The sequence below is a fragment of the Filobasidium floriforme genome, assembly GCF_021052385.1.
Source record: "Filobasidium floriforme strain CBS 6241 chromosome Unknown HD553scaffold_5, whole genome shotgun sequence".
NCBI lineage: Eukaryota > Fungi > Basidiomycota > Tremellomycetes > Filobasidiales > Filobasidiaceae > Filobasidium > Filobasidium floriforme.
The window spans coordinates 98,020-122,002 of record NW_025763626.1 but is presented as its reverse complement, the minus strand read 5'-3'; the positions used below and the strand labels follow the sequence as shown (position 1 = coordinate 122,002).

At 53.1% G+C, this 23,983-nt stretch overlaps 10 protein-coding genes across 10 annotated transcripts; 7 read left to right on the top strand and 3 right to left on the bottom strand.

Annotated features, from left to right (window-relative positions):
* The first annotated feature begins 229 nt into the window (after positions 1-229).
* Positions 230-2,598, top strand: HD553DRAFT_348479 (eIF4-gamma/eIF5/eIF2-epsilon-domain-containing protein). Its single transcript, XM_046183386.1, has 9 exons — positions 230-416; positions 560-621; positions 711-1,059; positions 1,132-1,188; positions 1,272-1,396; positions 1,475-1,770; positions 1,843-1,989; positions 2,054-2,293; positions 2,357-2,598. Exons 1-9 carry the CDS (start codon positions 352-354, stop codon positions 2,399-2,401), a joined length of 1,386 nt encoding a protein of 461 aa, XP_046038333.1. The 5' UTR covers positions 230-351; the 3' UTR covers positions 2,402-2,598.
* Positions 2,531-5,215, bottom strand: HD553DRAFT_367084 (P-loop containing nucleoside triphosphate hydrolase protein; the record flags this gene model as incomplete). The annotated part of the gene is made up of 9 exons (XM_046184118.1): positions 4,973-5,215; positions 4,667-4,798; positions 4,430-4,612; positions 4,043-4,374; positions 3,700-3,973; positions 3,472-3,641; positions 3,176-3,228; positions 2,897-3,116; positions 2,531-2,811 (listed from the first exon to the last, which is right to left on the bottom strand). The coding sequence occupies exons 1-9, from the start codon at positions 5,056-5,058 to the stop codon at positions 2,531-2,533; spliced, it is 1,731 nt and encodes a 576-aa protein (XP_046038332.1). The 5' UTR covers positions 5,059-5,215.
* A 1,012-nt stretch (positions 5,216-6,227) lies between these two features.
* Positions 6,228-7,871, top strand: HD553DRAFT_330884 (ribosomal protein L18e/L15P). The gene is made up of 5 exons (XM_046181992.1): positions 6,228-6,596; positions 6,709-6,846; positions 6,986-7,200; positions 7,291-7,384; positions 7,471-7,871. Exons 1-5 carry the CDS (start codon positions 6,507-6,509, stop codon positions 7,504-7,506), a joined length of 573 nt encoding a protein of 190 aa, XP_046038331.1. The 5' UTR covers positions 6,228-6,506; the 3' UTR covers positions 7,507-7,871.
* A 233-nt stretch (positions 7,872-8,104) lies between these two features.
* Positions 8,105-12,753, top strand: HD553DRAFT_306875 (uncharacterized protein). Its single transcript, XM_046179350.1, has 14 exons — positions 8,105-8,429; positions 8,498-8,994; positions 9,056-9,454; positions 9,525-9,731; positions 9,791-10,231; positions 10,298-10,432; positions 10,494-10,790; positions 10,852-11,130; positions 11,189-11,278; positions 11,341-11,520; positions 11,586-11,719; positions 11,786-11,921; positions 11,986-12,296; positions 12,363-12,753. Exons 1-14 carry the CDS (start codon positions 8,267-8,269, stop codon positions 12,466-12,468), a joined length of 3,375 nt encoding a protein of 1,124 aa, XP_046038330.1. The 5' UTR covers positions 8,105-8,266; the 3' UTR covers positions 12,469-12,753.
* A 400-nt stretch (positions 12,754-13,153) lies between these two features.
* Positions 13,154-13,981, top strand: HD553DRAFT_334130 (uncharacterized protein; the record flags this gene model as incomplete). The annotated part of the gene is made up of 2 exons (XM_046182129.1): positions 13,154-13,621; positions 13,694-13,981. The coding sequence occupies 2 exons, from the start codon at positions 13,154-13,156 to the stop codon at positions 13,979-13,981; spliced, it is 756 nt and encodes a 251-aa protein (XP_046038329.1).
* A 1,416-nt stretch (positions 13,982-15,397) lies between these two features.
* On the top strand, positions 15,398-16,426 carry HD553DRAFT_348475 (uncharacterized protein; the record flags this gene model as incomplete). The annotated part of the gene is made up of 2 exons (XM_046183385.1): positions 15,398-16,247; positions 16,325-16,426. The coding sequence occupies exons 1-2, from the start codon at positions 15,402-15,404 to the stop codon at positions 16,424-16,426; spliced, it is 948 nt and encodes a 315-aa protein (XP_046038328.1). The 5' UTR covers positions 15,398-15,401.
* Positions 16,427-16,530: 104 nt separating this feature from the next.
* HD553DRAFT_306872 (thymidylate kinase-domain-containing protein) lies at positions 16,531-17,823 on the bottom strand. The gene is made up of 5 exons (XM_046179349.1): positions 17,764-17,823; positions 17,430-17,637; positions 17,223-17,331; positions 17,047-17,134; positions 16,531-16,969 (listed from the first exon to the last, which is right to left on the bottom strand). Exons 2-5 carry the CDS (start codon positions 17,554-17,556, stop codon positions 16,604-16,606), a joined length of 690 nt encoding a protein of 229 aa, XP_046038327.1. The 5' UTR covers positions 17,557-17,637; positions 17,764-17,823; the 3' UTR covers positions 16,531-16,603.
* HD553DRAFT_306871 (uncharacterized protein) lies at positions 17,723-18,729 on the top strand. The gene is made up of 4 exons (XM_046179348.1): positions 17,723-17,857; positions 17,930-18,018; positions 18,105-18,218; positions 18,398-18,729. Exons 1-4 carry the CDS (start codon positions 17,855-17,857, stop codon positions 18,492-18,494), a joined length of 303 nt encoding a protein of 100 aa, XP_046038326.1. The 5' UTR covers positions 17,723-17,854; the 3' UTR covers positions 18,495-18,729.
* Positions 18,730-19,080: 351 nt separating this feature from the next.
* On the bottom strand, positions 19,081-20,585 carry HD553DRAFT_306867 (uncharacterized protein). Its single transcript, XM_046179347.1, has 6 exons — positions 20,356-20,585; positions 20,223-20,279; positions 20,128-20,139; positions 19,874-20,056; positions 19,660-19,741; positions 19,081-19,444 (listed from the first exon to the last, which is right to left on the bottom strand). Exons 1-6 carry the CDS (start codon positions 20,503-20,505, stop codon positions 19,350-19,352), a joined length of 579 nt encoding a protein of 192 aa, XP_046038325.1. The 5' UTR covers positions 20,506-20,585; the 3' UTR covers positions 19,081-19,349.
* Positions 20,586-20,829: 244 nt separating this feature from the next.
* On the top strand, positions 20,830-23,331 carry HD553DRAFT_348471 (CND02450-like protein). The gene is made up of 7 exons (XM_046183384.1): positions 20,830-20,968; positions 21,041-21,246; positions 21,389-21,853; positions 21,958-22,186; positions 22,277-22,351; positions 22,437-22,512; positions 22,579-23,331. The coding sequence occupies exons 1-7, from the start codon at positions 20,905-20,907 to the stop codon at positions 23,009-23,011; spliced, it is 1,548 nt and encodes a 515-aa protein (XP_046038324.1). The 5' UTR covers positions 20,830-20,904; the 3' UTR covers positions 23,012-23,331.
* The last annotated feature ends 652 nt before the right edge of the window (positions 23,332-23,983 follow it).

The following is a 23,983-nucleotide window of genomic DNA, read 5'->3' as shown; positions in this document are numbered from 1 at the left end:
AACTGATCTGGATCCCGCTAGCCGTTTGAACAAGATGCATGTTGTTGTGCAAAGTGGTCGTGAGGCTGCAGAATGCTTGCTCCAGAGGACAGTTTTGGGATTTGGCTCGCAGCCAGCACGCGCGAGCTGCTGCTGATGCTCGGCTCGCTCCACCTTCCACTCGTTTTGATAATCTCGAAAGCGATCGATCTACCAACTTCCTAACTTTGATCGAATTCCAAACACAATACCTCTCCACTGTTTACCTCTACGCTCCTCGCTCAACAAGGAGATCCTCAACAGACCGATACCGGCACCCCTTTCAGTCCTAGCACACAAAACATCCCTTCGGCACCTCACACACCACAGCTTATGTCTTCTCAACAAGCCCCGGGTGCACAACAGACACAAGCTAATGCAGCCAAACCGTCTTTAACGTGAGTATCTCCCCTGATTCTTCGTAGACGATGGGGTTGTGCTGTCGATCGATACGAGCAACTGGCTGATGATAGCGCATCTGCACTGTACACGCATTGTCTGCGTCTGATCTCGACTCTACGTGGTGGATACTGAACTATAGTGGTGTGAGGATCAAGCAGAGAAAGGGCCAAGCCAGGGCCACCGCCAAGTTCGAGCCTGAAGGTTTGTCTAGCTTCGAATGTAGATCATCCTCTTTCGAAACTGACCTCGTTCATCATCAACCTTTACCGTAATCTATGACGCACATTCAGCTTTCCGCGACAACCTCCTTACCTACCTCGTCTCCCTTCCCGCCGACGCAACCCCCGATCAAATCCTCGCCAAGCTCGTCACAGCTGGAGCTCAACTTGAACTTCTCAAGTACAGCGATGCATTCTTCGAGCTCCTCATCTGTGGAGGTCTTCTCCAGCCCGGTGGGAGTTACCTCGACGCCGCTGGTGACGAGACCAAGAGGAGCAAGATCGCTATCCTCAGGACCAAAGGGACGGGATTAGGAGATGCCGATATCGGGGATGAGGACCAAACTCTGGGGGGGGATCAGGGTGATTGGAAGAAGGAGATCAGGGATCTCGTGGATGTCTTGAAGAGGCTCATTCAGAGGTACGCTTGGCATTCGTTTGGAAGTGACGAGATTGAGGCGATAGCTGACCCTGTCGACCTAACCTCGGACAGGTACAAGTACCTCCAGAAGCCCCTCGACGAGAACTCGCTCCCCAGTCTGATTGCATAGTAAGCTTTGAGATTCGTCGGCATCGAATTCATCTACCGATCGACCGCCTGACCACGATCACCCATCTTTCGCCTGATAACAGCATCGCCAAATGGGACCCCCTTACCCGAGAGAAATTGGCTTACGCCACTGCATGCTTCGTTACCGAAGGCCTCGCTTCCGGAAAGTGTTTGCAGAGTCTTTGGAGGGATGCCGTCGTCAAGGACGGTGAGTCGTATATGTCCTAGACTAGCACCGATCAATCGGAACTATACTGATCGAATCATCCTATGTCCCCATCGATAGAGGTCGGGCTCACCTTCCTTACCGAGTTCATTCAATTCTACCTCGCCTCTCCCAACCCTCAAACCATCGAATCTTTCGCCCTCTTGTTCCGCAAGTCGGGTCTCGACAAGCTCGGCTTGATCAACGTCTTCCCCTCGCAAGTCAGGACGACTGAACGTCTCGAGGAACACTTCAAAAAAGCCGAGCTGGGTGGAGTCGTCGATTGGTACTTGAACAGCGTTAGGAAGGTCGTCAGGGAAGAAATGGTCGGCAGGTTGACCGAGATGATGGGAGGCGAGGAGGACACCGTCGAGGAGGTCAGTGATGTTTCTACTTTCGATCCGATGACCGATCGCTGATTTGTGTTGTTCGCTCGAACTCGCCTACAGATGGCCGAATACGTCAAGGCTCAACAGAACGAGACCAAGATTGGCGAGGTCGACCTTCTCCAGGCTATCTGGGCTGCTATCATGGCCGACGTCGACTGGACCGCCAAGCCGGAACAACTCGAGGCTTTGGCCCTCAAGAACATCAAGGTGAGTTCTATCGTTTAGCAATTCGTCCCGCGCGAGGATGCTAACCGTCTTCTCGCATGAGCAGACCTACGCTTCGTTGATGGAACCCTTCTGTACTACCGCGAAGGCTCAAGTCTCGCTCATCAACACCGCGCAGGTATACTGCTACACCGAAACGAGGATCATCAAGGCCTTCCCCCAGATTCTCAAGGTCCTGTACAACGAGGACTGTATCTCCGACCAGGCCATCATCTACTGGGCTCAAAAGGGAGCGTCTGCTCAGGGCAAGGGTCACTTTGTCAAGGCCGCCGAGCCGCTCGTCAAGGTAAGCCTCTCCGAACGTCGTCTGATTCGAGACCGCTGATGCTTACGATGTTTCGCTCGGCAGTTCTTGCAAGCTCAAGACGACGATGACGAGGACGACGACGAGTAAAGAGTTGCTCGTATGACGATCGTATATATTATTGATTGACACTCGTAAGATCTCGTTGACGATGTACACATGCATATGCTTTTGAAGTCCCGTATTGCTTCGAGAAAGTTCGTACTCTCTATATACCGCCTATCCCTCGATTCTAGCTTGTCCGCCGATGTCAATGAGTCTCTTCAATTCTGCCACCATATTTTGACTCTTCTCGGCCTCTTCGGCGCTCTGTGCCATGATCGACGCCGCCGCTTCCAGGGTAAGAACTCGATTGGTTCCCACCTTCTCTCGCAGCAAGTGAGCTACACCATCGTGTGCAAGACTTGCTATAGCATGGCTAAGGTGATCTTGAACACCATACAGAAGCCTTTCAAGGGCTAGAGTGATATGAATCTGAACCTGACGAGTCTGTTCGAGTTCTGTACGAAGAGATATGGGCGCGAACGGGAAACTTTTTTGTTAGCGATTTGCTAGGGCGTGCGTTCCGTCTGAGGGCAGACGTACCTGTATCCCGTTTCAGGTTGACCCGGGGGTCTTCGTGATCCGACCTCTTACGCTTGAGCGAAGCCGGCGGAGTCTGTGGCGGAGTCGGTCCTAGCGGGATCGTCGGTAGGGCCATGTCTGGCGCAATGAACAGCTGATGGTAGCGACTGTTGGCAGCTGAATCACAAGTGAGGGTTGCCAACGGGGCCGATCCGATACTGCAATACTGCTGCGTCAAGACCTAGCGGTAGATTTGTTTTGTCAAAGGTTCTTTAGGTTTACTGTCTACACCAGACTCACCTGCAAGAATACTTGACTCGCAGACTGCTGCTTTTCGACCAGAGAAGTTGCTGCTGAACAAATTTTGTCGCAAAGACCTTAAGGTGACGGGACGCTACGGGAGACTGCCGACTGGATTTTGGATAATATTGCCCTCCACAGTGTCTGTTGATGCGAGTCTATACAGCCGGTCCAGTCTTTCTGGATTTTGACGACGATTTCCTGGAAAGTCATGCTGCAGAGATCTCCTTCAAGATGTTCCAGATTGGGAACACTCTCGTGGAGTAGAGTTGACAACCTTTCGCAGAATCGATCACGGTCTTGGTGGCTTGAGATTTCGAAGGTGCGAAGGGTTTTGCAGTATTCCCGGGCAGCAATGTCGATGTGCGCATTGATTTCCCCGATGACTGCCGATCGTTTCCATTGTCCACTACTCTCAGTGAGGAGGGCAAGTTCGCTTCTCAGCTTGCTCAAGGCCGACAAGAGTCTACGATGTTTGGAGTAAGCAATCGGTGGCGCGACCAGACGGGTGAAGCTGAACTCACAAAGTCTTCTCTGCTGCAAATATCTTCGCCAAGACGAGCTTACGCAGACTTTGAATTCCAAGGATAGTCTGCGGGACCTTGTGAACGAAGCTCTTGTTTGATTTGAGCATGTTGTCGAAACAGCTTTTCTCCTCACACTCCAGTTCTTCCAGAGTCGCTGCTACTCCCGAAGGTGGGAGGGAGATGATGAAGCAGAATGATCCCGGATGCGTCGAAATCATCTCCTCCCACGCACATTCGTTACCTGACAATTCGTCGGAACGGCTCAGAGCGACTACGGTAACAGCAATCAAATCCTGTGTTAGTGATCACCTTGGCAAGTTGTATACCGCATTAGACTTACTCAAGGTTTTTGAAAAACTCGGATCCCAAGCCCTGACGACGTTGAGAACGTCCTGGCTTTCGGGTTCGGTGGTTGCAGGGCATACCCCTACAGCGAACGTGTTCGGCATCCGGAGGTTCTCCTGGGTGATCTTTCGGATCTTGTCAAGCACGTGAGGGTGTTGACTCGATACCTGAAGACCAGGCAAATCGATGATTTCAACATCGGGCATGTCCGGGTTGACCTTCTCGACGACGACTCTATTCTCCGTAAAAAAGGTAGGATTTATGTCGGCCAGCCTTTGATCGCTGGATATATCCTCGGTATCCAGAAATTCTCCCTCCTCATCGAATCTGAAAGCTCGTATGAGTTGAGAGAAAGCACTGTCTTTGCTCGATCACAACTTACTCGGGCCGCAACACGAGCCGGTGAAGATCCTTGATTTTTGCCGGGACGTCGATCTTCCTACAAATTTCCTGATCCCCCTGGGTTGGACGGGGTAAGGGGCCTTTGGCATCCTCTATGAACTCTGGCCAGAGCTTGTATCCACCCTGCTCTTCGCCCTTGACGAAGCGGAAAACAGTTGGCCCGCTAAAAGGAAGAAGGTTCAGTTGACGAAGCACAATCTGTGACAGTGTAACTCACCGGGTAGTGGCTTTGATCGAACTCTCCAACTTGATCCCTGTCAACATTGAAACCAACGCACTCTTGCCTGCCGACTGCGAGCCAACCACTACGATTCTCTTCATGTGCTTAGGGCTGCTCGGTTCGAGATGACTGACACAAAGAAGCACGAGTCAGAACGTGTATAGGACGAGGGGAAGCGAGCGAGGCGGCGGACGAAGGGGAACGAGCGAAGCGGCGGACGAAGGGGAACGAGCTAAGCGTCGCACGAAGGGGAACGAGCGAAGCGTCGCACGAGTGGCCGATCGGATCGAATTGAGGACTTACCCTGCGGCCATCAGCCTCTTGCGGAACACCTGCATACTCTTGAACTGAGGGGTTCGCTCCGGTCGGAGCCGAGAAGGTTGCGACATCTTTGTTTGCGATCGACTTGGGTTCGAGTATTGAAGCGAGTACGAGTTCGAGTTACGATTCGTCGAGAGATATCGAAGCGAGGTGAAAGATAGAAGAGGTGCACGACGAGGCGATCGAGTAGAACAGAATAGAGAAGTAAGGGTATCGCATAGTTATATATTCCAAGAAGAGTAGCGACCGAGAAGCTGAGAAGCAAGTATCGACCGACGATCTTCGGGATTTGACTCCGCACGTCCCTTGTTCTCTTTGTTCGCACGCCGATCGTCGCTGTTGCTTTGACGACATCGGGAATGGATCGAATAGTGGCGCCATCTTAGATTCGAGTTGGTTCTGGCAGTCCACGCGAGGACGAAGTGATATGGTTGCCCATAATTATTCGATACGGTCTCGCATTCGCGCGATCCGACTTGAATGCGATATCCGATTCGATCTCTTCGCCTGTGGCTCTCGTCATGAGGCGGCCGACCCGAACTTTGACTATTCTGACTGAAATATAAGTCCACGAGTTTCGAGATCGAGATTGGCATGACATTGCACGGCAGTTTTATGATCCATGACCTACAGTTCGAATCGCGATCGTCGTCGGAACATCGGGACATCGGGACATGCGAGATATCAGCTCAACCCGCGCGATCCTAATCACCCTCGTTTTCACAGCATCCTAATCATCTCGTTCGACATAGGAACGATAGGGTACAGCAAATCCGAGCCGATATTTTCGCGATGATCGTGGATGGTCACCTCGCATCGAGTCTATGGCCCCGAGAATAACTTGATCGCAAAATCTCGCTCATGCGTCGTTGAACCGAAGGCTTTTGCTTGTGGCTGAAACGTCAAGCCGTCGAACGCTCGATATGGAACAAGAGACGGACGAAGGCACCGAGGGTGAGACTCACCGACCTTGCGCGGAGTTAAGTCCGAGTTGAAAGTGGAGGTCTGTCGATCGATTTTGACGCGCGTCAAGAGAAAGCGCACCATCGACCTAGGTCATTCTCGCGCGCTTCGTTGACCACCCAGCCAACTCCCTCTCGTTCGCTCGGCTCCCCCGTGCTCGCGCTGGCCCTAGGCGGCTCGAGGGGGGGCTCTGACGGGGCTGTCGACCTGGGTATCGTCAAGATCAAGTCGAGTCGCATCGTTCGCAAGGACCTGCCATCAACACGAGGTTCACAGGACGGGCAAGTTTTACGACAACTCGACAAGGTGAGAGAGCCGTCCGGATACACGACTCTGCGGCAGAGCTGCACGGAAGCGGTAAGAACGAGCTCGCTAACGATTCTACGTTGTCTTGAAAATTCTTCCCGCCATATCCCGGACCTCACGAATCGAATTATCTATCATCTACGATCCTTGAAATCTACTGCTCTTGCACACCGGAACCTCGAACGTATCTGCTGCTCCATCGGACGATCATATTGTGTTGGAAACGAATTCTGTTGGACGAGAACAGATGGGTATCGACATTAAGAACCACCACGTCAGGAAGGGCAACCGATCCTCTCCCAAGAGTGAGGACCCCTACCTCCTCTTGTTGGTCAAGGTTCGTACACCGCGAAAGCACAGCTGGAGATGGGAAGAAATGAGGAAAGGCATGGACGGAGAGTTGATCTGGGATATTTGGGTCTGTGGTGCTCTTTCTCGAAATATTATAGCTCTACCGATTCCTCGCCCGAAGGACCGACTCTAGGTTCAACAGGGCCATCCTCAAGAGGCTCTTTATGTCCAGGATCAACCGACCCCCTATCTCCATCTCGCGAATCATCAAGGAGTCCAAGGGCCAGAACGCCGACGTGAGCATCGAATACTGGAGGAAGGATCGTCAGAGCAGGACCTATCAGGGGGATGTTCTGGACGAATTCCGATGGAAGGAAGGATACAGGAGGAGAACACACGAAGGCTGATGGACGAATGATTGTTGTTGGTTAATAGGGTGCCAAGACCGTCGTCGTTGTCGGAAAGGTTCTCGATGACGAGCGTCTCCCCGAGGTCGGCAAGCTCACCGTTGCCGCCTTGAGCTTCGCCCGATCCGCCAGGGACAGGATCATCGCCAACGGTGGTGAGGCTTTGACCCTGGACCAGCTCGCTTTGAGGGCTCCTACCGGTAGCAACACCGTTTTGTTGAGGGGAAAGAGGAACGTCAGGGAGTGAGTCATGCTGGAAGCTGTGGACCGTGTTTGTTGATCGAGGAAAGATGTGCTGAACATGACGCCGACTCTGCTCGTCTTGTCAATCAGGGCCGTCAAGCACTTCGGTGGACCCCTCAAGGGAGGAAAGCCTTTCGTTCGATCGAAGGGCAGGAAGTTCGAGAAGGCTCGTGGACGAAGGAGTGTACGTCCCGCTTCTGCGGTTCTAAATACGGTCGACAACGATCCGGTCGATCTGACGATCTTTTCTGCATTATTCGCAAACAACAGTCGAAGGGATTCAAGATCAAGTCTACCCACAAGTAAACGATTTGATCCGTACACGAGGGAGAAGGGAAGAAGTCGGGGACGTGTCGTTGTGGACGATGACAAAAAGCAAAAGAAACGACGGCATCATCTCGTTGAAGACACGGACGGGCGAGGCAAGGGAGATCGTTATCCGGTCTCGCTCCGAACGGTCCTCGATGGGAAAAGGGACGGGTCTTCTGCTTCTTCTCGGGATGTTGTACCTCCTTGGATTCGGTTCATACTGGACGGGTCGAAGGGGGAGGGTTTTGTGATGCAGATGATGATCATGCCCGTTTCCACACCTGTGATTGTTTTGGCATTCTGCGTCACGCAAATCATACCGCGCGGACAGGGTCGACGAAGCTTCTCGATTTCTGAGGAAGGATGTGCACCTCACACGAGTCTGTGCAAACAGCCCGAAACGAATGTGGTGGTATGACTGGCATGACCTTTGGAGTTTCAGCTGTCGATCCGTTATGATGCTTGGCGTGACCGTAGACTCGTCGTTTACCCGAAATCGTCAACAAACCCGCTCGGAAGTGAAATCAAAACAACGCTGAGGAGTAGAGACCGGGGCCTTTGGGAATGATCGACGTGCCTGAGATTCTGGAGAGGCACTCTTTGTACCAGTCAACACCACACCCGCTCAGTAGCATCTTGAAGTCGAATCTTGAATGACTGAAATGTCCGAGCCTCTTGTATAGAAGGAGCGAGGGCGACCGAACACGGAGAATTGCCGAACAGGATCAACGGCTCTCGTTCCGAGGACCAGCTCGACATGTCCGGAAGGATCTTGCCAGGTCTGGCTACCCCAGGCAATGCTACCTCTTATGCACCGGGGTCGAGGACTATCCCGGATCTGACTCTGGGAAGCCTGGCTGCTGATTTCGACGCGGAGGCTGCTGAGGAGGAACTGCTTCGGCAACAGAATGGAGCGGGTTGTGAGTAGCGGTCGGATTTGAAGAGGATGCTGCAGCTCCTTGACCTTATCGGTGGCGATTTACAATAGATGGAAGGAACAGCCCGGACTTCTCGGAGGATCTGAACGGGCGGGAGATGCCGCCCGACTCGCCGTCGACCGTGATGGGACGGTCGATGTCGCGAGACACCCAATCCCCTGTCAGGCCTTCCCGCTCTCGAACTTCCACCGGCAGGAGCGGACGGAGTGATCGATATGATCAGAATCAGAACGAGAACCTGGCTGTGTCTACGAGGGCGTCCAACAAGGTCTGGCTGGCTGTCGGCAACGGGACCGAGGAGGATGACGCGGACGACCTGATGTCTCAGAAGCTCGACCTGGAACCGAGCCCTCAGTGGGAGATCTCGAATGAAGATGCCATGAGGAGTGTGGGAAGGCATGCGAGACGAGCGACTGACGGTGGAACGGACGCTTTGGAGAGGGTCAAGGGAAGGCCGAGACATTCGGTAGCGACGACTGGGAATGAATCGTCGATCATTCGGGAGAACGGCGGAAGGCCTCAGCTCAGTTTAAGGGAACAAGCCAAGGTACGTCCTGCCTGGGATCTCCGGGTTGAGAGGAGACTGATCCTGAGACGGGCCCGCATAGAAAACGCAAGAGCAGGACAACGAGATCTGGAAGTTGAAACTCGAGCTCAGCATGCTTACATCTCAGATGAAGCAGGGGCTGGGTAAGGATGCCGCAGAACTCACACAGAGGTTAATAAAGCACAAGACCGAAAGTGCAGCAGAGATTATCAGGTGGAAGAAAGCCTCTACGATCGTGTCCGAGCAATTGACCAAGAGCAACGAAAGGGTTCTTGACCTCGAATACCAGCTGGACGCGGCTCGACAGGATGATTCTAGCGTAGTAGATGAGCTGCAGGAACAATTGCTGGAAGAGCAGGAGAAGAGGCGAGAAGATCAAGCTCGGATTGTGCAACTGGAAGATGCCTTGCATGAAGCGAGACGAAATGAACATAGCGACGAGAGCTTTGAACAGATGGAAGTGAGGCTCGCTTCAACGTCTCTCTCTCTCCACGATTGCCAGCTAACGGAGGGTTGTCTGTGCTCTAAAGGACGAGGCGGAAGCCGCTCGCACTCGAGCGACGAAGTTGGAGGAGGACAACAAACAACTTCAGGAGCAAGTCGAAGACCTGCAGCATGAGCTACAGAATGCATTCGATGAACGAGATCGGGCTGTTGAAGCAGCAGAAGATAAAGCCGGCTCCGCCTCGAACGAAGACGTGAAAAGGTTGGAGCACGATATCTTGGATCTTGAAGCGGTGAGCACAGATTGTTAGGCTTGTTGCGGCGAATCCGTTTGACCGTTAATTCCCACCAGGACAAGGCATCGCTGGCTGCAGAACTTGAGGCTTTACGAGTGGGAGCTAGAGCGAGGGATGAACAACGGCAACAGGACCAAGAACGAATCAGCCTTCTTGTACGGGAGCTCGAGCAAGCCAAAGTGCAGACGATCGACCTGCAACGCAGCGTTTCGCGTACAGGGAACCTTGAAGTCGAACATGAACGTCTAGCGAGGTTGGTCTCGGACAGGGAGAATGAGATCCTTCACCTGAAGGAGGAGCTGGACCGGTTGGATGCCAAGGTCCACGCTCAAGCTCGGGACATGCTAGCCTACCAGGAAGACTTGGATGAAATGGTTCAGAAGCTCCGCCGCTTGCAAGCGGAAAGGAACGAGATTGCGGAAAACCTGAATGAGACCATGACCATTATCGAAGACAAGAACGAAGAGTTGCGAGAATCTCAAGATCAACTGGATCAGGTAAATTATGCTGCTCAATAACCTCATGGAGCGTTCTGTCTGACGATTTCCCCTCATCATCTATAGGCACTTGATCAACTGGAGCAGTTGAAGGAGGATCTCGCAGTCATGGCTAGGGAAAGGGACGCTTTCAAGAACGAACTCGCTCAAGCCGATTCTGATATTGATAGAGTGGACGAGTCTCGGGATGAAATCGCTTCCGTAAGTGATGAGCTGCAATAGGTCGATCGCATACCTGCTTACGTTGATTGGATTCAAACAGAACCTAGCGGAGGTCGAGGCAGAACTGGTTCAGACCCGGGAAGCGGAAGTCGCAGCGAGACAGGACCTTCAACACCAGCGATTGACTATTGACGAGCTCTCTCGGAAGCTTGGGGACCTCGAAGTTCGTCATCGCCAGGATGTGGATTCGCAGCGCAAGCTTGTGCAAGAACGTGATGAGATGCAAAGCACCGTAAGGCGCACGGAGTCTGCGCATTCGGAGGAAACGCAGAGGCTGCGGAAGGAGTTGAGTTCTGAACTCGAACGATACAAGCAGCTTATCAGCGACAAGGAGCAAGTGAGTTTGATCGCATGAAGAGCTGGAAAATTAGTGCCAGCTGACATCTGATGTGTCCCAGAGCAACGTTCGTCTATCTCATGAGATCGAAGCTGTTCGGGAGCGAATATCAGAACGCGACCGGGATGTACGTGACTTGCAGAACGCTCTGAAGGGTCTAGAGAGCGACAAGCGAAGGATCGGTGACGACCACATGGACGACCGACGCTCGCTCGAACTCGAAATCGATCGGGTGAAGCGGGATCTAGGCCGTTCACAGGATGACCTCGAGCACGCTCAACAAGAGATCGATCGACTGGAAACCTCGCTTTCGCAACAGCGAGCAGAGTTGTCCGACATGGTAAGTCTGATGGCAAATCGTCTGAGATCAGGATTGACACTGACTTCGTGTCATGCAGGCGGAAGAAAAGAGCTCTATCGAGTCGCTACTCACCTCGGAACGTCAGGAGCGCCTGAAGCTATCTGACAAGCTGAATGCGGCTGAAAAGGTTCGCGACATGTGGCTATCAGCTGTGTTGCTCAATTAACCCTGATTGGTATCTCGTCGTAGGCTGCCAAGCAAGCTGAACATGAACTCGTCGCCTTGCGAGAGCGTGTCGAGGAATTGGAGCGCAACAGCGGGCCAAGCCGGGCTCTCACTCCCCGACGGGGAAGCGATATGGCTCAAAAGGATGCCTCGACTCTGCTTCAATCCATATACATCAAGGTTGCCAAGCTATGCGGTATAGAGGTAGGCATACGATGTCCAATACCATCTCCCCACGTCCGCGTATTGACGATTGGCCGAACCAACAGGAGCATGGTGTCCCCAGCAATTTCTCGACGCTCAAAGACAACTTGTTGCGTCGATTACGACAGCTACAATCGACGAACTCCGAGTGGGAAAGACAGATCCGCTCGCTTGAAATCCGTCTAGAGTCGCAGACCTCGTAGGTTCAAGCGACACAATCCGCTACCGAACCGTATCTGACCACCCTGGAGCCGCACAATTGCAGCGCCTTGTCTCGTGAACTTGATGCCAAGAAGAAGCTCCTGGATGGAGTCGAGCACTCTGTCCAAAAGATGACCCAGACCAAGCTGTCCTGGAAGACAAAGTTGACGATGAAGGACGACGAAGTTGCTGATCTCAGAGTCAGTCTCACTAGCAGCTCGCCGTGACTAGTCTGCTTCCTTACGCAATTTACAATCCTTACAGGGCCGTCTCAAGGATTTGCAGTTCCAATTGTCCACCTTGAAAATGTCGTCTACTACCGAATCCTCGACCGAGGTCAGGACACTGCAATCTCGCGCGACCCATGCCGAGAAGCGCGCGGCGACGCTGGCGAATCAATTGTCGGCGTTGCAAGAAGCGAGCGCTACTCACGAGTCGAGACACCAGACGGCGGTGAGCAAGTGGGAAGCAAGAGTGAGGGAGTATGAGAAGCGCCTGAGGGAGGCAGGGGAAATGATCAAGGTTGAGAAGCAAGGCGGGAAGGAGAGGGTGGCGGATCTGGAGCAGCAACTCAGGTGAGTTACGAGTGGATGTCTGCTTGCAGCCACGGACTGATCTCGACCGTTTCTGTTGTTTGACAGATCACTGAGCGCCCAACGGGACGCTATCAATGCCAAGACTATTCGATTGGAATCGATTATGAATATGGCAGGGATGGGCAGGAAGGATGACCCGGACGCTCTGTGATTACAATAATGATGAACCGACAATGACCTTTTCGATTTCTCTGGGAGCGACGATTGTATTATAAGCGTGTAGTGAAGCGCGTGTCTACCACGACAGTATCAAAGAGACTTTGCATAGTAGCGATGACATGCCCGTCGTTCGCAAGACAAGGGGACACGGGGAAAGATTCAAGTTACTTCGACAATACACGTTCTGCCGAGTATCTGTGATACAGACTACGTTGTCTGTCTGAGAAGGGAAAGGATTGGTATTAGGGGGGGAAGTGTAGGGCTCCTCTTCATCCCAGAAGGTGTCTACGTTGTTGCTCCCGGTCAGGTCGGTAGCTCCGTTCTCCCTGCACCTTGCAGGCCCGGGTCATGCTTCTCAAAAACTGTCCCTCGTGTGAGCTTGGGGCAAGAAGCATTTGCAAACAGACCGGTAACAGAAAGGCGGCCAATGACGCTCACTAACGTTAAGAAGACAAAGGTAGAACCAGGAAGTTGAACATCAACCCCTCCACGTCACCCTGGGTCTCGCTCGATATCGTCATCTCAATCCACGTGAAAGGAACCCAAATGAAAATCCTTAATTTGGTCCTCAGCCAGAGCTTATAAGACGCAGGTAGTCAAAATTGCCCTTCATTGGCTTGGGATGGCGGCCAGAACATCCCGCTTCCATCTCCCTCACAGTGCACATGCCACACGACATGCCAGTCAGATCGGCGACTTCAGACACAACCGTGTCTCAGGCCAGCAATGATAGCATTCGCCCCTTCCGACCAAAGCGAGTCCGTATTCGCCTGGATGACAATTCTGTTTGCTTCCCGCAAGACCCGATAACTACTGTCTGCACCGGACTATCCAAAGATTGTGGTGATATGTCTGACGTCAATTCCAATGGGAGTCAGTCGACCGGCAGCCTCGCCAGCTGGGCGTCGCATCTGTGGACTCGTCTGGAGTCTCTCATGGGGTCTTCCCGATCTCTCTACGACGACCTCTGGGGAGGCAGGAACGGCTGCATCGAGGAATATGTTTGCATGAAACCACCCAGACACCGGTCGTGGATCGAACTCCAACACGACGCAGTTTTCGTCAAGGCATTGGAAGATATCATCCAGACGAGTGCGAAATGGGTATCGCTGTTGTCAGAAAGACCGTATAAGCGTACACCCAAGGTAGGTCGTCTCATGTCATCGATACCACTAAACCCGTCGGACGTCGCTCATATGAGACCTCCCCTTTTACAGGGTCTCTTACAATTTGCTGAGTATGCAAAAGGCGTTTATCGGTGTCAGCTCGAAGATGGCAGGATGCCCGGATCGAAGGATGAAGGACTTGATACGAAATTACGCGAGATATCGCCGACGGTATTCAATACTCTCAAGAGCCGCGCGTTTCCGACAGCTTGTTTCATCGAACTTGCCCATGACGTAAAGCTTGCGGTGGTGATCCACGAGAGGTGGAACCACTCAGGGTTGAATGGAGGTTTCCTTGACTTGAAGTTCTACCCAAAGGAGAAATGTGAAGTATGGTAGTATAGGTTGCCGAACATGAAGTGATAGTAGTCCCTGCAGCATCTCATCTCATGTTGTGCCTCTGACACATTTCATAATTCCAACGTATGTCAAGGCCGCGTCAATGAGATTGGCATGTGCATTTCGAAGGGATAAGACCAGGACGATGAGATTTATCGATTATATGGTAGCTCTTGTCGAATCAAATCACGAAAGACCGCTGATCAAGATCGTACTTAGAGCAGCAAGACTGGGATCCGCAAACGGATTTCCTTCGCAATGCAGAAATCGTGTTTACCAGCACATTTCAGTCAGACCAGTGAACTGTACTAGAAGAACGAACTCTGAAATCAGCTTCCAGCCGACCTCCGATCTATGAGGCTTTCAAAATTTCGCAAAAAGGGCAGTCAGCACAACAACCCGACCATAACTGGATCGAACATCCGCTGCCATCGAACATCTCCTACCATTTCCGAGAAGCCGTGAAGAGCCCTCGGAACTGCAAGAGGGTCTTTGTCGATAGTCAATGACCGACTCGACGACTTCGAAGAGGTGTGGGTCGGTTAAACAATGACATTACATATTCTGTTAAGATGTCACAACGTGTCAACACCTATACGTGACAGCATTTCCGTGAGCGCACGTAGTGCTACGGGTTGATAGGCTACTGGGACATTTCTTGCGGGTGATCTCATTACTGTATCATCCGGAGTGCCCAGCGTATGTTACAGGGTATCGTGAATGGCTTCATTCCCTCGATACGTTGGACTGCACGTTGACGCTCAAGTCACGGTCAACGTTGATCATCTCGGTTGAGGCGTTTCGTAAGGAGGGCAAGTATGGAGCGGAGCTTCAGAGCTCGATCAGATCATTTGAGCGATATGAATCGCTATCTCATGTTCGCTCATCCATCATCTCCCTATTTTCTGTCACTCTCTCGAGTCGATATCACGACTTGACGAGCAGGCTGACATGAAACATGAAACGCGCGACGAGCTGCTGGCTTTCCCGCGTCTTTGCTTCCGCCTGCGCCCTCCGCGAGTATTCGGGTGAAGCGATCGACGTTTTCTGACTCAAAACCCTAAGCGAGATGGATCGAAAGGCATGCGGTACCACGGGCGAGAGCGACGAGAGTGATCGGTCTGATGAATTGATCAGATCAATCACATATCAATCAGCTACTCGATCAGTTCAACATCGCTCGAGCCTTCCGAAAGTGGTAACCCACCTCGAGGATCATCGTTTTGACGAGTCTGAACGACATGGTTGACGACGACGATGAGCGAGATGATACCGTTCAAGGGAAGGAGGAGACGGAGGAAAGGATATATAAAGGGCTTTCTTACATCGATATCAACCTCGACGACATCAAGACAAATATCTCTCTCATCGACAACTCTTCACACCAAGTCGACTCTAGATCATATCGTTTGCAGCCAACATGAATACCTCGAACACCAACGACAACGCCAACGCCAACGTCAACAACGTTCCCCCATCAGCATTCTCTCCTACCCGACCATCTCATCAACGTCGAATGAGCACGGAATCCACCTCGAGCACGATCACCACGACGACCACTTCCCCGTCTCGCCGTAAACCAGTCTCTTACCTCCCGACCGACGAGATGCCATCGCACTACCTCTTGCAACAAGGCCATTCGGGAAGCAGTACGACTTTGCCTATACCCATTACTCCTGGGAACGAATCTACATTGAAGCTGCAGCATGGGGGAGAAGAAGAAGGAAAGAACGATGGACCTATCGGCGGAATGGAATTGACTACGGGACGAGGCCTTATCAAACCGCCAGCCTATATCCTCGAAGTCGAGATGCCTACCACAACGAACGAGGGGGACGTCACCCCGGCAGAACGAACCCGGTCTTCCACTCCACCGCCGACCTACATCTACCCTCCACCTACCTCCCCCAGCTCGACGCTCTCGACTACCACCTCCAATACCCTCCCCCTGCCCACCTACACGCCAGAGGCTAGCACCGAACCTCAAACCCTCCCCCGTCAACTGTTCATGTACGGCTTCCTCTTCCCCCCACTCTGGGCTCTCGGAGCGATCCTTCTCTGTGTCCCGTTGAAGGTCTACGAGGAGGATTTCGAGTTGGATTTCCAAAATCGGCACCACGCGGAGGGGCAGGCGCAGGGTCAAGGTCGGATTGATGTGGAGAGAGGGCGAGAAGTGGCAGAGGGGGAAGAACATGGGGGAGAGCTATGGAAGATGAAGAAAAGGGAGAGGGAGTTGCTGGATGACAAGGTCATCATCCTCCGCCGAGTGAGCCTGTCTCGTCTTGTTCTCTATGTCTTCTTACCGAGTACGACATTGACCGGAGCGTCTTGATCGACTTCTAGGCGGAGATTCGATGGGCGAGGTACTGCGCGATCGGGTTTGCCAGTTTCCTAGGCCTGGTCATTGTCGCTGTGGCAGTCGTCTTGTTCGTCACACGTCGATGAGAAGTGTTGTTGGTCTAGTCCAACAGATGGAGGGTGGAGTGGATGAGTCGGGCGGGAAGTAAGAAGAGTAACCGTTCCGGGTTGGTTGTATGGTTTCGTGCTTGTTGAGGTGTAATGATGATAACATAATCAAGTGGCAACGCTTACAACATCCCGAGCTTGACCCGACAACCCGCTTCAATCGACCCATAACCTCCCCACCTCGCCCTTTTCCCGTTCCAAGACCGGCTCGATCACCCCCCAAATCCGAGCCTGCACCTCCTCCCTCGTCCCGCTCGCATCCACCTCTACCCACTCTCCGTTCCCGCTCTTCTTCCCGCCTGCATCTGCGTTCGGGTCCGTGCTCCCGTTCCCCCGCTCGACACGTTCCCTAACCAACCCAAACTGTTCTCGCACTCTCGTCTGCATACTGACGGACTCGTACCGTTCTTCCCCAAAGTCTTGCCTGCTCGAAGTCTCTGCGGTGGGGAGGGTCAGGTAGAGGGTGAGGTCTGGTGAGGGGAGGGAGCGGTCCGGGGTGAGGAGCCAGTCAAAGGGGAGGCCCTGTGTTCATGGACGTATAGTGGGCGCGGATTAGGAAGAGTCAGATGTGTAGATCAGGAAGAATGCACGGGACTTGCCTTGGCGGCGGAGAAAGCGATACCGGAGAAAGCGTATCGGTCCGCTATGATCGACATCCCTTCTTTCAGGTCTCTCTCGATTGCCGACCTGGTCATACAACAGCGACAACATATCAGCTCAGCTCGAGCTTCTGCATAACATGCATAGAGACTCAAATGAAGAGCTTGTGACTCACGCGCATTCCCATCGATTGGCACTGAACAACAAGTGTATCGCCCGGTCGTCCATCTCGGCTGTATTCTTCAAGTAGGCGTCGATCATCTTGCCAATCTCCGTCGTCCGGTCTGATCTGGTCGCAGTCATTGAAGAGAGTTTCGAATCGTCAGCTTCTCCAGAGATCGTGGTTATATCAAGAGGATAGTCATAATGAACAAAGGCTTACCGGGAAACTTCTGAGTGCGGACTCGATGACCCTGTTCACGTAGCGAGTCTTCGAGACGGGCCACCTGGGTCGACTTGCCGCATCGGTCGAGACCCTCGAATACGATGAACGTGCCGCGTTTTGTCATTTCTGCTACGTTGCTCTTATAGTTATTTTGTGGTTAAAGTCGAGGTAGGTATCGGCACAGCGTGTATCGTTTCGATGTGAGCTAGGCAAGGTTGTAACATGCGAGTAAGTAGATCGTCCTTGAGCCATGAGGTTCGCTGGAAATGGAAAACGTGTCAGGCTCGGGTCCAGGACCTCCACGCCAGCAACCCGACGATCTCACAATCACCTCAAGAAGCCTTTGATCATTTCGACTTTGCAAAAGTCGACTCGACCGATCTCATCTAGCTTCTCTCGCAAGTTCCGACTCATACAACATTATGGTGAGTTGTCAGGACATCTCCGTTTCGCCTTCTGGTATCCCCGGCTGACCTTGCTTGGCCTGAACCTTGCAGTCCGACATCAACCGACCAGCTTCTCCGTCTTCAAAGACCGGTGCTTCGACGACCGCCGTCGCCCGTCCTCCTGGTGCCAATGCCGTCCGGTGAGTCTCCATAATATCCCTATCATTTGTCCAGATTTCCTGAACTAATGCATCGAACCCACTACCTATAAATCTGGAACTTGCAGACGACGAGCCCCTACGGCTCCCAAGCCCAACTCGACCCGAGCGGCCGGTGCAGGTGGATCGAGCAACACGATGTTGAAGCTGTACACGGATTCGGGGGAGAACGGTCTTCAAGTGTGAGTCCGCTCGCCGTTGGGATGTCCTCGACATGGGGACGATGCTGACTGAAGCAATTGCGGTTCCCGACGATCAACCTCAACCTTGGCTCTCCGATATATCCCTTTCTGTCCTCTTCCTCTTCTTTATCTGCCAACCTGGAAACCTTTACACCGACAACCGTATTGGTGCACCACAGCGACCCTTACGTCGTCATCGTCCTCGCTCTCGTCTTCATCGCTTCCATCTTTTTCCTGCACATCACCGCGAGGATCTTCAAGGCCCTGACTTCCTAGTCTGATACCTATAAGCTGGCGTTGATGGGCTGGGATTGAAACGAGACCTTTTCAAAAGACGGGATGAGATGAGGTTTGGCGAATCGGCTTGAGAGGAAACCGGAAGATGATTCGGGCAGAGCTTCAATGTGAGGCCGTCAGGGAAGAGGGGATTTCGAAGCGGTACGGGCGGTCTGTAGAATGGTTGTATAATATATACCCGCACATGGGCATTTCATTCTCCATCTTTTCTGCAGGGCGACAGGAAGCGATTCTTGACTAGATGATGCCGTTCAACAGGTTGATGGGACCCGTACTGAATCATCCCAGTTCAAGTACGTGTTGAAGGCTGGAATTGCCTGTTGTTCGATTTTGGGTACGTCATGGTAGCGCACCTCTACCGAATCGGCGCTTGGCGAGGCCAGGATATCACGCCCGAGTCGTTGTGGGAAGAGCTTCCTCGCTTCTTAACAGCTGCATTGGAAGAGCCATTATTTCGATCGGTCAAGGGTGGCGGACACGGGCTTTGTACCAAAGAAGACTGCGTCGCGCAAGAAGACGGTATGCCGATCGTAGATGACGAGGTGGATGATGAGGAAGATGACACAGCAGAAATCGCCGCCCACGCAGACTGGACAGGCACCCAAAGATCGTGAACCGGTATTATATAACGCTACATCGGTCTCCATCGATTCCAAGACCTACATCCTAACCATGCTGCACCGTGGATTCAGGTACGTGGCGATACCCCCTGACCTAGTCTGCGAGGTCCATCAGGGTCGTACGCGACTGCACAGCCCGAACGATCGTCTCGTAGAGTTCCTCCATCTGATGTACGACCACACCATCCCGAACCTCGCCCTAATGGTCTATTATTCAGGCATCGTCCGGCTTGGCAACCTTGCGCTTCTCCCGTTCTCCCGTGACCGTATCTTGCATCTCTTGCCACGAGACGGGCGTCAACGGGTTACCTATGAAGAAGGAAGAAATGGTCGAGACCATGATTCGGGTTCAATTTCGAGGTCAGCCTCGGGATTGCAAACCGGCAGATCGGAAGAAGATCGAGCATCGAGCTTGAACCGGGAAGAGCAGCTCGTTTATCTCGTCTATGACCTGCTCGTGTCTCATCTTCTCGATGGGGAAGTGGGGTGAAGAAAACGTAGGAAACAGGACACGGCGGACTTACCCGCAGCTGAAGTGGCCGAGATGACACCCAAGTGATTAGCCGCCGTCGATAAAAAGTACGACCGGGCGTCTCCCAGCGAGAGCTACGAACGACCATGCCAAGACGATGCCAAAAGAGACAAGCACAAAGAAACAGATTACGATACGACCTTCTATCAGCCTCCTCAAACTCTTCTTCATGTTGGACGATGGTATCATCTGCGCTTGCGACTCACCACCTCGGCCCGGACGACGTCCCCCAACCTGAAACACTCTCCCATCTTCAACTTGTCCTTTTCGGTAAGCCGGACGTCGGAGAGCTTGATGAGACCCTGGAAGTCTTCTTGTGATTGCGGAGTCGGACGGGATGAGACGAGGGAGATGGTCAGGTTTGCTTGGAGGGGCGTTAGGCGGGATATCTGGGGGAAGATATCGAGGGCTAAGTGGATTGTGTCTTGAGCAGGGAGATTATAGGCTTTCTTCTGCTTACTGTGCCGATGACCTGAGGATACGGAACGACGTTCATGATTTAGTGTCTCCAGCGAATGAACGGTGTTGGCGGATCTCGAATTTCCGAGTACTCACGATCGCCCCGATCTCTGGTACGGCGCTCATCTCGTGCCGACTCTTCACGCTAACTATCTTTGCCGATCAACAAAAAAGTCAGCTTGGACTCTGCCTCTGAACTTCTACACCTTAGCTCCTCTGGCCCACCTACGGAACCTTCCCTGACGGGAACCCCGACGATGCTAGCGACCAGCTTGCCATTCGGTGATAGGTAGCATCCCGAGCCTGGTTGGGGTGTCGGAGTCGAGTTGAATTTTGCGGGCAGAGGCTGGCCGGGTAGGAGGAGGTCTGCGGTGGACATGTCGTTAATTGTCGGAGGTATCAAGTACGATTGATATACGTAGCTAGGAACGAGCCGGGTGGGTTAAACTGATACTAGCTACTAGTAGTACGAGGAGATAGCAGCATCGATCAACCTTCAACATCTTTCTAATCTGACGCAAGATCCAAGTTACTACTACCTGAGGCCTGAGGGCTCACTCTGATGATCCGCGGATGGTCAATTCCCCCTTACTCGCTCGACCCTCTGTCTTTGCCGCGGACCGCTTCGCTCCCCAACAACCTCGTGCCGCATTTCACACAAAACACACACACACAGTACAGAACTTGCTATTCGATCACACTCTTCCTCTGGCTCTCACTCGTCTCCTCACCTTTTCATCCCCTCACTCTCCTATCTTACCTACCCAAAAGTCACGCAATGTTCGCTCTTCGTGCCGCTTCCAGGGCTCAACGGGTGGTAGCTCAGGCATCCGCCAAGAGGGGTACGTCCGCAGGTTCAACCTCGCATCTACCTATCCGTATCACATGCTGATCCTTTAGCTATTGAAATGCAGCCTTCCACCCCTCCCCGATGCCCTTGGCGTTGACCAAGTTCCAGATGCCGGCCATGTCGCCCACCATGACCGAAGGAGGGATCTCTACCTGGAAGATGAAGGAGGGGGACACTTTCGCCGCGGGAGATATCATCCTCGAGATCGAGACTGACAAGGCGACCATGGACGTCGAGGCGCAGGATGACGGAGTCATGGCCAAGATCCTCGTGAGTGCCGCGTCTGTTCATCTTGTTTGCGTCTATGCTATGAACTGCAGTAGATGTTGGGATGCTCGACTGTTGCTCGATAGCAAGCTGCAGCGGGAATGGCTGATCTGATTGATCTCGACATCCTGACATTCGTGTACAGGTCGGCGACGGAACCAAGGGAGTCAAGGTCGGAACCCTCATCGCCATCACCGCCGAGGAAGGTGACGACCTCTCCGGAGCCGAGGCCATGGCTCAGGAAGGCGGCGACTCTTCCTCCGCTCCCTCTTCCTCCTCCGAATCTTCGGAATCTTCATCTACATCTCAACCTCAGGGCAACAAGTCCGAGGCCGCCAAGGAGAAGGAGGTGGAAGGTTCGCACGAATCCGTCCAGACCACCTCGTCCGAGTCGGCCGCTCTGGACGTCACCCCCGCCCTCGGTACCCCTGCCGACGAGCGCAAGTACGGTTCCGGTGGAAAGGTTGGAGATATGAAGAGCCCCAAGGAGTCGAGCGGTGGGGACAAGAAGAAGTTCTTTGCGAGCCCGTTGGCTAGGAAGATTGCCCTTGAGAAGGGGATCCCGTTGGGCGAGGTCAAGGGGACCGGACCCGAGGGCAGGATCACCAAGGTCGGTCATCGGTCCTGGCTGGATTCTTCCCCCTTGTCTCTCGTGTGAGACGGCGGAGATGCTGATGTTCAAATCCCCGATCTTTGTCCTTCCTGAACCCACAGTCCGACGTCGAGTCGTACAAGCCCACTTCCAGCCCCGCCGCCTCTTCTTCTTCTTCCAAATCCGCCCCTGCTTCCTCTTCCTCCAAACCCGCCCAGGCTTCGTCTTCGAGCTCGTCGGCAGACTACGAAGACGTGCCCGCTAGCAGCATGAGGAAGATCATCGGACAGAGGTTGTTGGAGAGCAAGACGACGGTGCCGCATTACTACGTTACCGTCGAGGTCAACATGGGTGAGTTCAGAGTGCTCAAATTGCGAGTCTGGGAACGAGAAAAGGAGAAGGACTGATCTGGGGCATCTTGTGAATGGTGTACGCCGATAGACCGAGTGATGAAGTTGAGGGAAATGTTCAACAAGGCTTCCGAGGGCAAGAGCAAGCTCTCGGTCAACGACTTTAGTAAGTACCACTTTCAGTCGCTTGTCTTGCACATCAGGAGGGCAAATCAGGCTGATCAGCTTCACTGCTTTTTCTGTGTGCGTAGTCGTCAAGGCTTCGGCTTTGGCTTTGGCTGATGTGCCCGAGGCCAACACGGCTTGGATGGGAGACAGCATCAGGCAGTGAGTAGAACGAGAGTGCCGTTATTGACCTCGTACATGCGAGGCTGATCCACGAGCGTCTCGTAGGTTCAAGAAGGCCGACATCTGTGTCGCCGTGGCTACCCCTACCGGTCTGATCACCCCGATCGTCAAGGACGTCGGCTCCAAGGGTCTCACCAGCATCTCATCCGAGGTCAAGTCGCTCGCCGTCAAGGCCAAGGACGGCAAGCTCAAGCCCGAAGAATACCAGGGAGGCTCGTTCACCATCTCCAACCTGGGCATGTTTGGCGTCCAAGAGTTCACCGCGATCATCAACCCGCCCCAGAGCTGTATCCTCGCCATCGGAGGCACGGTGGACCGATTGTTGCCCGACGCGTCGAGCGAAAAGGGCTTCAAGGTCGCCCAGATGATGAATGCTACCTTGTCGGCCGACCACAGGACGGTCGACGGAGCGATCGCGGCCAGGTGGTTGAAGGCTTTCAAGGGGTACATGGAGAACCCGTTGACTTTCATGTTGTAGGCGAGCTCGGGGTCGTTTGTATGAGGACGTGGGGGGGTTTCATCTTTCGGTTTCTATATGCAATAGATTGTGTCATGTGAAGAATCCAAAGTTCTCGAGCACGTATGATGGGTTTGTTAGTAGACATCACCAGGCAGCGGGACACACACAATCAGGCGACTATTGCCAGAATGGTAGACGAGCCCAGGACTCGTAGAAGGGCGATGAGCCGAGGATGAACTTAATGTTGAGACGCGGTCATCGGGAGAGCAGGGAAAGGGTCGAAAAGGAAATGTAAACATGGCTAGATTTGGTTTCAAATCGAGAGTTCATTTTCGTGATGATCCCGGACCGACCTCTACGTCGAGAGAACCATTTAGGCTGGCCCGCAATCCGAGACTCGTCACGCTAGGCCGACTGCACCGGCTACGTCCGTCGGTCTGAATCACGTTCTGTAGGTCCCGGCACATTCGAGAGGCTGACGGTGTGAGGGCCTCGGGATGTGGAGCTTGTTGGCAAGACCAGCAAAGTGGATGTCTGCGCTGGCATGGGGCGCAAGGACAGCTTCGTTTTTCTCAAACACGGGCAAGTGATTGATATGTTGAATAACCGGTACATCAAGAGGTAAGTACATTCAACAATCCTCCCGTTTCCGAGTAAATCCTAATTTCAAGTCAAGGAACATCAGATATGAGGCTTACCCCAACTATCCAGCGGCAGCGGCCAACCACGAGCAGCACACCGAGCTGAAGGGCCACAAGCCCCAAGTATGACCAGGCGAAATACGCCGCCGGTCAACACACTCAGAGTCGAAAGGCCAGGAGAAGAAAAAACATCGGGCTAACCTCAACGTCCGGAACGTGCTAGGAGGAGGGACCGGCCATAGGTCAACGAATCCGCCATATGAAGTAAGCGACACCTGATCGTAGGTCCAGTGTGAGACAATGTTCCGAGAGGATGTTCCGATATCTCCCGCTCCGGTCTCGGAATCGT

Bases quoted from the DNA above. Each gene is read 5' to 3' on its own strand.
- HD553DRAFT_348479 (XM_046183386.1), top strand. From the start codon at position 352: ATGTCTTCTCAACAAGCCCCGGGTGCACAACAGACACAAGCTAATGCA. The intron at 1,060-1,131 runs GTACGCTTGGCA...AACCTCGGACAG, and splicing joins TTGAAGAGGCTCATTCAGAG to GTACAAGTACCTCCAGAAGC. The intron at 1,771-1,842 runs GTCAGTGATGTT...ACTCGCCTACAG, and splicing joins AGGAGGACACCGTCGAGGAG to ATGGCCGAATACGTCAAGGC.
- HD553DRAFT_330884 (XM_046181992.1), top strand. From the start codon at position 6,507: ATGGGTATCGACATTAAGAACCACCACGTCAGGAAGGGCAACCGATCC. The intron at 6,597-6,708 runs GTTCGTACACCG...GAAATATTATAG, and splicing joins ACCTCCTCTTGTTGGTCAAG to CTCTACCGATTCCTCGCCCG. The intron at 7,201-7,290 runs GTGAGTCATGCT...CTTGTCAATCAG, and splicing joins GGAAAGAGGAACGTCAGGGA to GGCCGTCAAGCACTTCGGTG.
- HD553DRAFT_306875 (XM_046179350.1), top strand. From the start codon at position 8,267: ATGTCCGGAAGGATCTTGCCAGGTCTGGCTACCCCAGGCAATGCTACC. The intron at 10,791-10,851 runs GTGAGTTTGATC...GATGTGTCCCAG, and splicing joins TTATCAGCGACAAGGAGCAA to AGCAACGTTCGTCTATCTCA. The intron at 11,720-11,785 runs GTAGGTTCAAGC...GCACAATTGCAG, and splicing joins CGTCTAGAGTCGCAGACCTC to CGCCTTGTCTCGTGAACTTG.
- HD553DRAFT_306872 (XM_046179349.1), bottom strand. From the start codon at position 17,556: ATGACAAAACGCGGCACGTTCATCGTATTCGAGGGTCTCGACCGATGC. The intron at 17,332-17,429 runs GTAAGCCTTTGT...CGACCAGATCAG, and splicing joins CCGCACTCAGAAGTTTCCCG to ACCGGACGACGGAGATTGGC. The intron at 17,135-17,222 runs GTGAGTCACAAG...TTGTATGACCAG, and splicing joins GCCAATCGATGGGAATGCGC to GTCGGCAATCGAGAGAGACC.
- HD553DRAFT_306871 (XM_046179348.1), top strand. The intron at 18,019-18,104 runs GTGAGTCTCCAT...TGGAACTTGCAG, and splicing joins CCTGGTGCCAATGCCGTCCG to ACGACGAGCCCCTACGGCTC. The intron at 18,219-18,397 runs GTGAGTCCGCTC...GGTGCACCACAG, and splicing joins GGGGAGAACGGTCTTCAAGT to CGACCCTTACGTCGTCATCG.
- HD553DRAFT_306867 (XM_046179347.1), bottom strand. From the start codon at position 20,505: ATGTCCACCGCAGACCTCCTCCTACCCGGCCAGCCTCTGCCCGCAAAA. The intron at 19,742-19,873 runs GTGAGTCGCAAG...GGTCGTTCGTAG, and splicing joins ACGTCGTCCGGGCCGAGGTG to CTCTCGCTGGGAGACGCCCG. The intron at 19,445-19,659 runs GTAAGTCCGCCG...CCTTCTTCATAG, and splicing joins CTCGGCCACTTCAGCTGCGG to GTAACCCGTTGACGCCCGTC.
- HD553DRAFT_348471 (XM_046183384.1), top strand. From the start codon at position 20,905: ATGTTCGCTCTTCGTGCCGCTTCCAGGGCTCAACGGGTGGTAGCTCAG. The intron at 21,854-21,957 runs GTCGGTCATCGG...CTGAACCCACAG, and splicing joins CCGAGGGCAGGATCACCAAG to TCCGACGTCGAGTCGTACAA. The intron at 22,352-22,436 runs GTAAGTACCACT...CTGTGTGCGTAG, and splicing joins GCTCTCGGTCAACGACTTTA to TCGTCAAGGCTTCGGCTTTG.